This window comes from Ptychodera flava, chromosome 19 (assembly GCF_041260155.1).
Source record: "Ptychodera flava strain L36383 chromosome 19, AS_Pfla_20210202, whole genome shotgun sequence".
NCBI classification, from domain to species: Eukaryota; Metazoa; Hemichordata; class Enteropneusta; family Ptychoderidae; genus Ptychodera; species Ptychodera flava.
Window position 1 is genome coordinate 32,033,194 of NC_091946.1, and position 15,989 is coordinate 32,049,182.

The following is a 15,989-nucleotide window of genomic DNA, read 5'->3' on the forward strand; positions in this document are numbered from 1 at the left end:
CTTTGACCAGTCTCTTTTCAAGCCCAACATTGTTAGCGACCTAGTTTGTTGACATGTTAGTGGTAAATAAGGCTGAGCAAATAGTTGGAGTAAACTGGCACTTCTAACTGGAGATGATCATATACAAGCCGCCCAAGCAATCTAACGTGACAGAATTAATATCGTGACTGGCACCAGCGATCACTTGTTTCCAAGATTTCTTTACAAATGAGTTGTTCTCAAGTTATGCAATTTCTCATAATAGGATCGAGAATCTCGAATGGCATCTTGAACAAATGCTGGGTATGAACACACATTTATTTGTGAGGCACTCTCCTCAGGATGTTTCTCATTTGTTATAAATCCGCTGCTATTCATCACTGTGCCGTACCAGGCGTCGTCCCAGGACCAGTCTTCTAAACGACCAGACTTCCAGTGAAGCATACTTTCTTTGAACTCAAACCCTACAAAATCACAAAACTTCTTCATGGTGGTTGCCGGGTCACAAAGCAGATCATCATCAGCGTCGATAACCATTGGTGTTTGACCTTTGACATCTCTGATGTATCGGTACAACTCCCACAGTTCACGGTAACCTGCTTCGTTCGGCAAAACTTCGGATAACTCTGTCAGTAAATTTTCGGAGAGAAGACACTGATAATTGGAAATGATAGCTTTTACAGGGTTACGGATCAGAAATACATGGTGAAATCCATTTGGAACGAAATCAATTTTCCCAGACTGAACCAGATAAATCGCAATTTCCTTCAAAAAGACACCTTGATAACCGGGGAAAGCGCCCTCTAGGAGACCTTTGACGTCACTAAACTTGAAGCCAGGAATAGGCTTGTCAACATGGTATCGTGACGTAAAGGCCGAGCGTTCTTCACCAAAACAAGCTGCTTTGCCAAAGTGTTCATGATACACTTTGACATCCTGTAGATTCCGAATCGATCGTTCAAACGCCGTGGATACACATCGGTAAGTTGACCAAAGAGCAGCCCTAGAAAATGACTCGGAACTTGAAGCATTCATGTTTTCTTCTGGAATATATAATATGAAATAATATGTCATGCCTATACGCATTATTGCCACCTGATGTTAATTTATTCGCAGGTAAGTATACAATCATTGTAAAGGAAAATCATCCCAAACTGTTTTCACGCCATCGAATCAGTTGCTAAGTTATTAGAAGAATGAAGTGGTCTTCGAAGGTTACAGTTCTCTTTGCCTTATGAAGCTAGGATATCATTTAATCTGTCAAAATGGAATCCCAACTATCCTTGCACTACCACATCCTGAGCAGAATTTAAAACGCCCTCAGAAAAGTCCCTAAAATAGCTAGCGCAGACCGATGGGCTGATGTCAGGACGAATCCAATTCAATGTTCATTTCCTCAACATTCAAAGAGAAAATGGTGAATTAACATCATTCTTTTTAAATAACATGGCCTCCGCCGTGGTCACCTCGAGTCTACAAACCACACAATATATATAACCTTGAGCGTAAAAGTTTCGGTGTAATAATTGTAAAATTAGAATAATTCCATTTAGTCACACATTTTTTCATTTAAATTATATTCTTTACGGTACAAAGTTTTACTTTAGCATTATTTTACGATGACAATGTGAAAATTTAGAAGATTAAGAACGATGACCCCATCTTTTTGTTTTTCATATTTGATTATTCTCATATGCAAGAATTCAAAATCCCTGATAACTTTCAAGTCTCCTAGTCTTCCATGTGTTACTTTCTGGCCTGATCTCGTGTAAAAGTATGTTTCACTGTCATGAGCGTCAAAATGACCCGAACTCTTTTCAGCGACACATATATCGCTGGCACTGCTGGTATGCAGTGAAAGTGACACTGCTCGTAGGCAGTAGCAGGACATTAGCTGTATTAACTTTGATAATTTTGACAATAATTTTGTTCAGTTTATACAACTGCATTCTTGTTCTACTTTCTACAGCGTGTTAAACTGTCCGGTATTCAGCTTGCCAACACAGCCTGTGAATATGTATCCCGCATTTGTATCATTGACAAATGACTTTCAGTCTGGACTATAATTCAATTATCACTCAACATGCAGGCTTTTGTCGACAAACATAATACTGTGTGTTTCAGCCATGCTGTAGGGAGACAGCAAGAAATTGTATTTTGTATATTGCATATAATACAATGGTGATAAATATTGAAAAACATTATCACCAGTTGCAGCTTCTGCCCCGATACTAGGCCTACTTATTTCATTGTTTTTACGAAAATTAATACATTTTTCGATATTTTCGAGAAAAAAGTAATGCAATGCGACAAAATAGTTTTAGATCTTGTTTAATTATTACTAACATTAGAACTATTAGATGACATTAAAATGTTATTAAATTTTCATTGAATTAGTCACATAACATTGGAATCGTATAAAAAGAGAAACCAACAAATTTTCAGGCCCCATAGGCAGAGCAAAGCTTTCGAGTCCCCCCTCTGCTACCGCAAAAATTTTAGAATCACCACACAAAATTCCTCCGGCCCCCTCATTTATTGTGAATGCAGTCTAAGTTTTAATAATAGGGAAGTGATCTTTAGAGATTAGCGTTTTCTTTACCTTATTTTAAAAAACTAGGATATCATTTAATCTGCCCAAACGAAAACGGAATACCAACTATCCTTGCCCTACCATTATGACCTACTTAGTAAAATTTGATTTTAGGTCAGAGGAATTTCCTTTTCCGAAATTTCATAAAAATAGCCTTGGACGATGGGCTGATGTCATGACAAATCCGCGTTTTAATAATAGGGAAGTGATCTTTAGAGATTAGCATTTTCTTTACCTTACAAGACCAGTATATTATTTAATCTACCCAAACGAAAACGGAATACCAACTATCCTTGTTCAACCACTGTGACCTACTTAGCAAAATTTGATGCAAGGTCAAAGGAATTTCATTTCAGAAATTTCCTAAAAATAGCCTTGGACGATGGGCTGGTGTCATGACGAATCCAATTCAGTGCCCTTTCCCTTAACATTCAAAGTCAACATGTGTATTGTCATTCTTTTCAGTAACATGACCTCCGCCGTGGTGACCTCGAGTCTACAAACGATAGGCTATGTATACCCTACAGCGTAACGTGCTTACGATTGTAAGTCCCAGGCAAAATTTATTCCTGGATGTACAAGACCAACGAATAAAAACGGTAATTCTAGTATTGAATACATACATACCTATTTGTTTCGTTCGCGATCGTTGTAATTTTGTCGTTCTGTTTTGATCTGCGCTCTTCAGATCGTAATTTCCTCTGTCTGTTTTTAGCATAACCCGGAAGTGCTGGAGTAAACAGTTTTCAACAAACATTAAAAGGTCATAGTTTTGGCGGAATAAATATGTGAACTTTATTGTGAGTATGATTTATAGTTGTATCGATAAATGAGTATCTATTTTGCGTTTTAGTTGGAGAAATCTGTTCAGGTGATACTATATACCCAAGCACTTAACCGGCGCAACAGAGTCCATGACGACAACAACATTTTTTGAGACGTTCTGCCGACTACCTATAGTCATGGAGGTAGAACGTCTCTCCTTCTTACCGCCATGCTGTAACTAACAACAAAAATGTTCCACTACTTCTATCAACTGCAAAAAATTTCGTTTACTTGCAGCATGTAACCCTAATAACCTAAAAGGCATAACACTGCAGCATATTTTAGGTAGTGTCATGTGAGCTATCGGCCACTGAACACGAACAAATAAATATAGTAGTATAGGGACCATCCCTCTGTTTATGTCAGAACACGATTTACTATGCCTTGTTTAGGTATCAACGTTTAACTCATGTACATGAATTTTATTTATCATTGCTGATGCCATTAGTGAACCTGTCTTTTATCAAATTTTAATAATGGTCAGTACCACTTTGTGTGTGCGTGTGTGTAATGTTATATTTTAATCATTATTCTGTTAAAAATTCACGTATCAATGATTCAATTAATGGATCAATCATTTATTGAATATATTTTCACCGTTGTAATTTATCAAGCAACATACAACCCGATTTTTGTTATTTGTTCTTAGAGTTGTTTCTTCGAAAGTAGAGTTCGTTATTTATGTACATCAGACTTTGCATTTTTTTTCATAAGCCTTCTAGCAACCTGGATATTCACAATACTATGCACTGATTCTCCATCTGAGGTGAGCATGCATGACAGATTTATGTATGAAATGTAACTTCATTTCCGATTCTAAAATAAAGATTTCAAATTGGCAATTTGTTATTCTACAATAGATTCACATGACAAACCAGTGAACTCAATAGTCTGTCTACAAAAGTTACGAATTGTTATTTTTGTTTGCATATCCAGTTATGTATTTAAACAATAAGGCACACCACCGACGGTATACAACGACATTTGATCAGTTCACGACATATATACGCGAGCGATAGCATACACGAAGTGAACTGGTCAAAATGGAGTGGTATACAGTCGCTGGGTGTGATTTATTGCTATTATATCATAAGAGTATTATATTGAAATTCTGGAATGAAACGTCAAAATAGTTTTCTCTTGCCGAAAGCCCGCGCGTGTGCAAACCGTGGTATACAGCGAATATACCACGGTTCATTTCACTTCTCGACCAATTAGATCGCTGCATTTGTGCAGTCAATATACTGGTATGATATAATACCAAATAATTCTGATCGAGTACGATATATCACATTTACTGTACAGCTAGAATATCATAACACATATCATAGTTATGCTAATGAAGATCAATCAAAGTCGTCCTTTGAGCACTGTTATTGATATTAATTGATACAGCTTTTTGGTTGTATAGGTGTACGAGAGTATAACAGTGATGTTTCAGCAAAACAATCATAAAAATACAAGCACAACACCTTCATCAATTCCTAAGCCACTCAGATACCGTGTCAAGAAACTGAAGTTGGCCAGAATGACAAGGTCATATAATAAGATATAAACAATGCCAAAGGTAGCTTTACTACTTGTAAATAATAGAAAAATATCTGTTACTTTGTTAGTCTACTATATGTGAACATGTTTCTTTCACATATTGTGGACATTTTCTTTGTTATTGACCCCTGTGTAGATTTTTAAATGAAAGAAGGACAATTGATATTATAAATAAAAATGTTTTAGTACAACTGTGACCCATTTGGTCTTCACATACCCGTACACCTTTCTTTCTGAACACCCCCGGGAGGGGGATGTGAAACAGTCCCTCTGAAAACAGTTTTCTGAGTATTGCCTAAATCACAAACGTACGGTTGAAATACCAAGATATTGGTGACAAGAGTGCCCCTGACTTTTAAATGCCGTTCACGCTTAGCGTACATGACTGTGACGATGATATGATGATGGCAGACGCGCATGGCATACGCTGATACCCCGCGCATAGATAATTGACATTTAACGATGATTGTTGAACACTATAATATAACAATGATTGACATACAGTGAACCGTGAAAGAATATAGCAATGTATGTAGAGTTTGTATCGGCTTTGTGAATTTTACATATTGCTGGTAGTCACATGCACTTAATATGTTCTAAATATTACGTAAGATACTACGGTGGTAAGCTTCATATACTATATGTGAAACGTGGTTGTAATCCCCTAATATGCGGAACACGACGCACTTAGAGAAGACTGCGTGCAGATGACATCAGTTTATGAAAGATAATGTATGAATGCAAGTAGGTCTGTCGAAGAGAGGGGACCGTTGTAGAAAATACATATTTTAAGAGATGTAACAGAGTCAAACTGTATATCATACAAATTATTTGCGCTTTTATTGCCTTAATCAGGTGTTTATGTTGATACCGATAATTTTATGATAAACAAATAAAACAAGTGTTCGACTTTCCGTGTTTAAGCAGTTACAATAGATAGTACAAGCACTTTGACCAGTCTCTTTTCAAGCCCAACATTGTTAGCGACCTAGTTTGTTGACATGTTAGTGGTAAATAAGGCTGAGCAAATAGTTTGGAGTAAACTGGCACTTCTAACTGGAGATGATCGTATACAAGCCGCCCAAGCAATCTAACGTGACAGAATTAATATCGTGACTGCCACCAGCGATCACTTGTTTCAAATATTTCTTTACAAATGAGTTGTTCTCAAGTTATGCAATTTCTCATAATAGGATCGAGAATCTCGAATGGCATCTTGAACAAATGCTGGGTATGAACACACATTTATTGTGAGGCACTCTCCTCAGGATGTTTTTCATTTGTTATAAATCCGCTGCTATTCATCACTGTGCCGTACCAGGCGTCGTCCCAGGACCAGTCTTCTAAACGACCAGACTTCCAGTGAAGCATACTTTCTTTGAACTCAAACCCTACAAAATCACAAAACTTCTTCATGGTGGTTGCCGGGTCACAAAGCAGATCATCATCAGCGTCGATAACCATTGGTGTTTGACCTTTGACATCTCTGATGTATCGGTACAACTCCCACAGTTCACGGTAACCTGCTTCGTTCGGCAAAACTTCGGATAACTCTGTCAGTAAATTTTCGGAGAGAAGACACTGATAATTGGAAATGATAGCTTTTACAGGGTTACGGATCAGAAATACATGGTGAAATCCATTTGGAACGAAATCAATTTTCCCAGACTGAACCAGATAAATCGCAATTTCCTTCAAAAAGACACCTTGATAACCGGGGAAAGCGCCCTCTAGGAGACCTTTGACGTCACTAAACTTGAAGCCAGGAATAGGCTTGTCAAATGGTATCGTGACGTAAAGGCCGAACGTTCTTCACCAAAACAAGCTGCTTTGCCAAAGTGTTCATGATACACTTTGACATCCTGTAGATTCCGAACCGATCGTTCAAACGCCGTGGATACACATCGGTAAGTGGACCAAAGAGCAGCCCTAGGAAATGACTCGGAACTTGAAGCATTCATGTTTTCTTCTGGAATATATAATATGAAATAATATGTCATGCCTATACGGATTATTGGCACCTGATATTAATTTATTCGCAGGTAAGTATACAATCATTGTAAAGGAAAATCATCCCAAACTGTTTTCACGCCATCGAATCAGTTGCTAAGTTATTAGAAGAATGAAGTGGTCTTCGAAGGTTACAGTTCTCTTTGCCTTATAAAGCTAGGATATCATTTAATCTGTCAAAATGGAATCCCAACTATCCTTGCGCTACCACATCCTAAGCAGAATTTAAATAGCCCTCAGAAAAGTCCCTAAAATAGCTAGCCCAGAACGATGGGCTGATGTCAGGACGAATCCAATTCAATGTTCATTTCCCTCAACATTCAAAGAGAAAATGGTGAATTAACATCATTCTTTTTAAATAACATGGCCTCCGCCGTGGTCACCTCGAGTCTACAAACCACACAATATATATAACCTTGAGCGTAAAAGTTTCGGTGTAATAATTGTAAAATTAAAATAATTCCATTCAATCACACATTTTTCATTTAAATTATATTCTTTACGGTACAAAGTTTTACTTTAGCATTATTTTACGATGACAATGTGAAAATTTAGAAGATTAAGAACGATGACCCCATCTTTTTGTTTTTCATATTTGATTATTCTCATATGCAAGAATTCAAAATCCCTGATAACTTTCAAGTCTCCTAGTCTTCCATGTGTTACTTTCTGGCCTGATCTTGTGTACAAGTATGTTTCACTGTCATGAGCGTCAAATGACCCGAACTCTTTTCAGCGACACAGATATTTCTGGCACTGCTGGTATGCAGTGACAGTGACACTGCTCGTAGGCAGTAGCAGGACATTAGCTGTATTAACTTTGATAATTTTGACAATAATTTTGTTCAGTTTATACAACTGCATTCTTGTTCTACTCCCTACAGCGTGTTAAACTGTCCGGTATTCAGCTTGCCAACACAGCCTGTGAATATGTATCCCGCATTTGTATCATTGACAAATGACTTTCAGTCTGGACTATAATTCAATTATCACTCAACATGCAGGCTTTTGTCGACAAACATAATACTGTGTGTTTCAGCCATGCTGTAGGGAGACAGCAAGAAATTGTATTTTGTATATTGCATATAATACAATGGTGATAAATATTGAAAAACATTATCACCAGTTGCAGCTTCTGCCCCGATACTAGGCCTACTTATTTCATTGTTTTTACGAAAATTAATACATTTTCGATTTTTTCGAGAAAAAAGTAATGCAATGCGACAAAATAGTTTTAGATCTTGTTTAATTATTACTAACATTAGAACTATTGGATGACATTAAAATGTTATTAAATTTTCGTTGAATTAGTCACTAAACATTGGAATCGTATCAAAAAGGAAACCAACAAATTTTCAGGCCCCTATAGGCAGAGCAAAGCTTTCGAGTCCCCCCTCTGCTACCGCAAAAATTTTAGAATCACCACATCAATTCCTCCGGCCCCCTCTTTTTTTTATGAATGCAGTCTAAGTTTTAATAATAAAGAATTGGTCTTTAGAGATTAGCATTTTCTTTACCTTATTTTAAAAAACTAGGATATCATTTAATCTGCCCAAACGAAAACGGAATACCAACTATCCTTGCCCTACCACTATGACCTACTTAGTAAAATTTGATTTGAGGTCAGAGGAATTTCATTTTCAGAAATTTCCTAAAAATAGCCTTGGACGATGGGCTGATGTCATGACAAATCCGCGTTTTAATAATAGGGAAGTGATCTTTAGAGATTAGCATTTTCTTTACCTTACAAGACCAGTATATTATTTAATCTACCCAAACGAAAACGGAATACCAACTATCCTTGTTCAACCACTGTGACCTACTTAGCAAAATTTGATGCAAGGTCAAAGGAATTTCATTTCAGAAATTTCCTAAAAATAGCCTAGCCTTTCCCTCAACATTCAAAGTCAACATGTGTATTGTCATTCTTTTCAGTAACATGACTTCCGCCGTGGTGACCTCGAGTCTACAAACGATAGGCTATGTATACCCTACAGCGTAACGTGCTTAATTGTAAGTCCCAGGCAAAATTTATTCCTGGATGTACAAGATCAGCGAATGAAAACGGTAATTCTAGTATTGAATACATACATACCTATTTGTTTCGTTCGCGATCGTTGTAATTTCGTCGTTCTGTTTTGATCTGCGCTCTTCAGATCGTAATTTCCTCGGTCTGTTTTTAGCATATCCCGGAAGTGCTGGAGTAAACAGTTTTCAACAAACATTAAAGGGTCATAAATTTTGCGGAATAAATATGTGAACTTGATTGTGATTATGATTTATAGTTGTATCGATAAATGAGTATCTATTTTCCGTTTTAGTTGGAGAAATCTGTTCAGGTGATATTATATACCTAAGCAACAGAGTCCATCATGGCGACAACAGCAACATCGTTTGAGACGTTCTGCCGACTACCTATAGTCATGGAGGTAGAACGTCTCTCCTTCTTACCGCCATGCTGTAACCAACAGCAAAAATGTTCCACTATTTCTATCAACTGCGAAAAATTTCGTCATCTTGCAGCATGTAACCCTAAGAATCTAAAAGGCATAACACTGCAGCATATTTTAGGTAGTGTCATGTGAGCTATCGGCCACTGAACACGAACAAATAAATATAGTAGTATAGGGACCATCCCTCTGTTTATGTCAGAACACGATTTACTATGCCTTGTTTAGGTATCAACGTTTAACTCATGTACATGAATTTTATTTATCATTGCTGATGCCATTAGTGAACCTGTCTTTTATCAAATTTTAATAATGGTCAGTATCACTTTGAGTGTGCATGTGTCTAATGTTATATTTTAATCATTATTCTGTTAAAAATTCAAGTATCAATGATTCAATTAATATGGATCAATCATTTATTGAATATATCTTCACCGTTGTAATTTATCAAGCAACATACAACCCGATTATGTTATTTGTTCTCAGAGTTGTTTCTTCGAAAGTAGAGTTCGTTATTTATGTACATCAGACTTTGCATTTTTTCACAAGCCTTCTAGTAACCTGGATATCCACAATACTGTGCACTGATTCTCCATCTGAGGTGAGCATGCATGACAGATTTATGTATGAAATGTAACTTCATTTCCGATTCTAAAATAAAGATTTCAAATTGGCAATTTGTTATTCTACAATAGATTCACATGACAAACCAGTGAACTCAATAGTCTGTCTACAAAAGTTACGAATTGTTATTTTTGTTTGCATATCCAGTTATGTATTTAAACAATAAAGCACACCGACCGACGGTTAACCACGAGATTTTGACCAGCTCACGACATATATACGCGAGCGATAGCATACACGAAGTGAACTGGTCAAAATCGAGTGGTATACAGTCGCTGGGTGTTATTTATTGCTATTTATATTGAAATTCTGGAATGAAACGTCAAAATAGTTTTCTCTTGCCGAAAGCCTCGCGCGTGTGCAAACCGTGGTATACAGCGAATATACCACGGTTCATTTCACTTCTCGACCAATTAGATCGCTGCATTTGTGCAGTCAATATACTGGTATGATATAATACCAAATAATTCTGATCGAGTACGATATATCACATTTACTGTACAGCTAGAATATCATAACACATATCATAGTTATGCTAATGAAGATCAATCAAAGTCGTCCTTTGAGCACTGTTATTGATATTAATTGATACAGCTTTTTGGTTGTATCGTTGTACGAGAGTATGACATGTAATGTTTCAGCAAAGAAATCATAAAAACACAAGCACAACACCTTCATCAAGTCCTAAGCAACTCAGATACCGTGTCAAGAAACTGAAGTTGGCCAGAACGACAAGGTCATATAATAAGATATAAACAATGCCAAGGGTAGTTTTACTACTCGTAAATAATAGAAAAGTATCTGTTACTTTGTTAGTCTAGTATATGTGAACATGTTTCTTTCACATATTGTGGACATTTTCTTTGTTATTGACCCCTGTTTAGATTTTTTAAATGAAAGAAGGACAATTGATATTACAAATAAAGTAGATTAATGTTTTAGTACAAATGTGACCCATTTGGTCTTCACATACCCGTACACCTTGTATCTGAACACCCCGGGAGAGGGATGTGAAACGGTCCCTCAGAAAACCGTTTTCTGAGTATTTCCTAAATCATAAACGTACGGTTGAAATACCAAGATATCGGTGACAAGAGTGCCCCTGACTTTTAAATGGCGTTCACGCTTAGCGTACATGACTGTGACGATGATATGATGATGACAGGCGCGCATGGCATACGCTGATACCCCGCGCATAGATAATTGACATTTAACGATGATTGTTGAACACTATAATATAACAATGATTGACATACAGTGAACCGTGAAAGAATATAGCAATGTATGTAGAGTTTGTATCGGCTTTGTGAATTTTACATATTGCTGGTAGTCACATGCACTTAATATGTTCTAAATATTACGTAAGATACTACGGTGGTAAGCTTCATATACTAGATGTGAAACGTGGTTGTAATCCCCTAATATGCGGAACACGACGCACTTAGAGAAGACTGCGTGCAGATGACATCAGTTTATGAAAGATAATGTATGAATGGAAGTAGGTCTGTCGAAGAGAGGGGACCGTTGTAGAAAATACATATTTTAAGAGATGTAACAGAGTCCAACTGTATATTACACAAATTATTCGCGCTTTTATTGCCTTAATAAGGTTTTTATGTTGATACTGATAATTTGATGATAAACAAATAAAACAAGTGTTCGACTTTCCGTGTTTAAGAAGTTACAATAGAAAGTACAAGCACTTTGACCAGTCTCTTTTCAAGCCCAACATTGTTAGCGACCTAGTTTGTTGACATGTTAGTGGTAAATAAGGCTGAGCAAATAGTTTGGAGTAAACTGGCACTTCTAACTGGAGATGATCGTATACAAGCCGCCCAAGCAATCTAACGTGACAGAATTAATATCGTGACTGCCACCAGCGATCACTTGTTTCCAAGATTTCTTTACAAATGAGTTGTTCTCATGTTGTGCAATTTCTCATAATAGGGTCGAGAATCTCGAATGGCATCTTGAACAAATGCTGGGTATGAACACACATTTATCTGTGAGGCACTCTCCTCAGGATGTTTTTCATTTGTTATAAATCCGCTGCTATTCATCACTGTGCCGTACCAGGCGTCGTCCCAGGACCAGTCTTCTAAACGACCAGACTTCCAGTGAAGCATACTTTCTTTGAACTCAAACCCTACAAAATCACAAAACTTCTTCATGGTGGTTGCCGGGTCACAAAGCAGATCATCATCAGCGTCGATAACCATTGGTGTTTGACCTTTGACATCTCTGATGTATCGGTACAACTCCCACAGTTCACGGTAACCTGCTTCGTTCGGCAAAACTTCGGATAACTCTGTCAGTAAATTTTCGGAGAGAAGACACTCATAATTGGAAATGATAGCTTTACAGGGTTACGGATCAGAAATATATGGTGAAATCCATTTGGAACGAAATCAATTTTCCCAGACTGAACCAGATAAATCGCAATTTCCTTCAAAAAGACACCTTGATAACGGGGAAAGCGCCCTCTAGGAGACCTTTGACGTCACTAAACTTGAAGCCAGGAATAGGCTTGTCAACATGGTATCGTGACGTAAAGGCCGAGCGTTCTTCACCAAAACAAGCTGCTTTGCCAAAGTGTTCATGATACACTTTGACATCCTGTAGATTCCGAATCGATCGTTCAAACGCCGTGGATACACATCGGTAAGTTGACCAAAGAGCAGCCCTAGAAAATGACTCGGAACTTGAAGCATTCATGTTTTCTTCTGGAATATATAATATGAAATAATATGTCATGCCTATACGCATTATTGCCACCTGATGTTAATTTTTTCGCAGGTAAGTATACAATCATTTTAAAGGAAAATCATCCAAAACTGTTTTCACGCCATCGAATCAGTTGCTAAGTTATTAGAAGAATGAAGTGGTCTTCGAAGGTTACAGTTCTCTTTGCCTTATAAAGCTAGGATATCATTTAATCTGTCAAAATGGAATCCCAACTATCCTTGCACTACCACATCCTAAGCAGAATTTAAATAGCCCTCAGAAAAGTCCCTAAAATAGCTAGCCCAGAACGATGGGCTGATGTCAGGACGAATCCAATTCAATGTTTATTTCCCTCAACATTCAAAGACAAAATGGTGAATTAATGTCATTCTTTTTTTAGTAACATGGCCTCCGCCGTGGTCACCTCGAGTCTACAAACCACATAATATATATAACCTTGAGCGTAAAGTGTGAAAGTCCCAGGCGAGATTTGTCGCTGGATCTACAAGACCAGCGAATGAACTTAAAACGCTAATTCTAGTATTGAAGCATACATACCTTTTGTTGTACCGCTCGACAATAAAATCAGTCGATGAATTACTGGGTAGTTGTACGATTGCAATGAACTTAAAACGACTCACCGTTGACCGCCACAAGCTGTATCCTGCTCCAAAGATTCCAAAGGTTCTGTTACAGTTAACATCTATCTTCGGTGCATTTTAAGGCCATGACTTACGCCACCAACGGCAAGATATGAAATATTTGCGGTTGTGTTTCGGCCATTCATTACAATGTTCTTTGAAACATAGTACAGATATCTACAGAGCGAGAATTAAGCCTTTACTAGCGAACACCTCTTTAATGGGGATTGGCGGGGGAGGGGGAATTGAAAATATCAAGGGTATACGGGCATTTAAATGACTTAAAGGGGGACTCGAAACGATTCTTTGCTTGATTGATATGAAATATGTGTTGGGTCGTCTTTTTGCGAAAAAAGTAATATTTGGCATAGGATACTGTGCAACGTGCCACGCCCCTTTATCTATTCTGCAGTTTATATTTCTGACATTCTCAATACCAGATGTTTAAATAAATAAGAAAATTTTGACCCAAAGGCAAGCAAATTTTGAAGCAAAGTAATAGATTGCTTTATTTATTCGGTTTAATACTTTTCATATCATACTGTGGTCAAAAAAATAAAAGTCGCATAACGACTTCTTTGAATTTGCCATAAAACGTGATCAACACCCCGATTGCCAGAGTACGTTTGTGTTTTGTTCATGTTTTCTCTACGCTGGCTTTGCTCTCAGGTTGTACAGTTTCTCATAATATGGTTGGCAGTCTCGAATGACATCTTGGACGTATTCTGGGTATGAAGAGACATCTATCTCAGAGACACGATGTTTTTCATTTGTAATGAATCCGCTGCTTTTCACTACTGTGCCGTACCAGGCATCGTCCCAGGACCAGTCTTCTAATCGACCGGGTTGCCAGTGAAGCATACTTTCTTTGAACTCGAACCCTGCAAAATCACAGAACTTCTTCATGGTGGTTGCTGGGTCACGAAGCAGATCATCATCGGCGTCGATAACCATAGGCGTTTGACCTTTGATATCTCTGATATATTGATACAACTCCCATAGTTCAACGAAACCTGCTTCATTAGACACAGTTTCGGATTTCTCCCCGCTTAGCTGCTCTGAGATAAGACTCATATAAAATGAAGTGACAACTTTGACTGGGTTACGTATCAGAAATACATGACTGAATCCATCGGGTACGAAATCAATCTTCCCCGAGAGAACTAAAGCCATCGCCACTTCCTTCATGAAAACACCTCGATACCCAGGAAAGGTGCCCTCTAGAAGTATTTTAATATCGCTGAATTTACAACCGGGTACAGGCTCGTCAACATGGTAGCGTTTAAAAGCAATGCGTTCTTCGCCAAAACAAGCCGCTTTGCTGAAGTTTTCACGGGTAACCATGACATCCCCAAGCTCCCGAATCGATCGTTCAAATGCTGTCGATACACTTCTGTACGTTGACCAGAGGATGGCCCTAGGAAATGACTTGGAATCATTCATCTCGTTCTACAAAAGAAGTGAATTATGAAAACTTTTATTGAATCCTTCTATTAGCTTGTTCGCAGATACATGTGTGAAGAAAAAAAACGAGTATTCCAAAAACTATTGGTATGGTCAAACGGCAAATTAAAAACATAAATGGGAGTTCGAATTTTGCTCGGCAAAGCTTGTCTGTCTTTGGACCATAAATAATCTGTTGATATCCTCAAGCCTGTCGACAGGAGTACGGGGTCGTAGCTGTGGCAAAACGATCAAAGGACAATTGTAATGGCTGTCAGAGGCAGTTTGACCCTTCAAAAAGTCACCACTGATAGCCTAGAAGAATGGGCTGATGTTTTCGACCGAATGCAATTATTGTCAGTTCTCTGACATTCAAGTTGAGGATTGTACCGTTCTTCTTCAGAAATCACTACTTTCGCTGTGATGGCCAGACATCTTTTACGTGTCGGGCGTATTACTTGAATCGCCGACAACTGGACAAGTTTTGCACTTAGATTTAGGTCAGACAAGCGAATGATTACCCTGCACTGAAATTAATGCTGGCATACCAAATCCAATGCATACATACGTACTGTTGTATCTCGCTCTGATAACGTTAGTTCACTACCTGCTGTTGCATGAAACTGCGACTGTACTGGACGAAAGACGACTTTGTGCACCGCTGATTCTTACTAGCTGTGCCCTGCTATGAAGACGCAAGGACAGGGCACATTTTTCCAACGCAGACAAAAGGTAGTTATCAAAGGTGCATGCAGTGTCCTCATACATGTAGGTCATGTCGCCACCAACGGCGACATTTCAAACAATTGCGTATGCAGTCAGTCCAATGTCAGTCCAGTCCAACAACTCTATTTGAAATTTAATTGCACGAGTAGGTGTGCTGTTACAGTTGTAATCACCACACTTATGGTCAGGAACTTGTAAACATCACGAGACCGAAGGCCGAGTGATGTTTACAAGTTCCTGACCATAAGTGTGGTGATTACAACTGTAACAGCTCACCCACGAGGTGCGATTAACGACTTATACCACGAAAAATAGGCCAATCTTCTCTAAAATTTGAAAATTACTGTCAATAAATCGTCTACTTTTGATTTGAATACTGACAATGGAATGGAGTGACCCATTGTACGTCGAAAGGTTCACAGAGGT

The 15,989-nt window shown here is 38.0% G+C and overlaps 2 protein-coding genes across 2 annotated transcripts; both read right to left on the reverse strand.

Annotated features, from left to right (window-relative positions):
* Positions 1-201: 201 nt before the first annotated feature.
* LOC139118156 (uncharacterized) lies at positions 202-1,014 on the reverse strand. The gene has a single exon (XM_070681450.1). It carries the CDS (start codon positions 1,012-1,014, stop codon positions 202-204), a length of 813 nt encoding a protein of 270 aa, XP_070537551.1.
* A 12,863-nt stretch (positions 1,015-13,877) lies between these two features.
* On the reverse strand, positions 13,878-15,556 carry LOC139118289 (uncharacterized). The gene is made up of 2 exons (XM_070681557.1): positions 15,386-15,556; positions 13,878-14,843 (listed from the first exon to the last, which is right to left on the reverse strand). Exons 1-2 carry the CDS (start codon positions 15,401-15,403, stop codon positions 14,043-14,045), a joined length of 819 nt encoding a protein of 272 aa, XP_070537658.1. The 5' UTR covers positions 15,404-15,556; the 3' UTR covers positions 13,878-14,042.
* Positions 15,557-15,989: the final 433 nt, after the last annotated feature.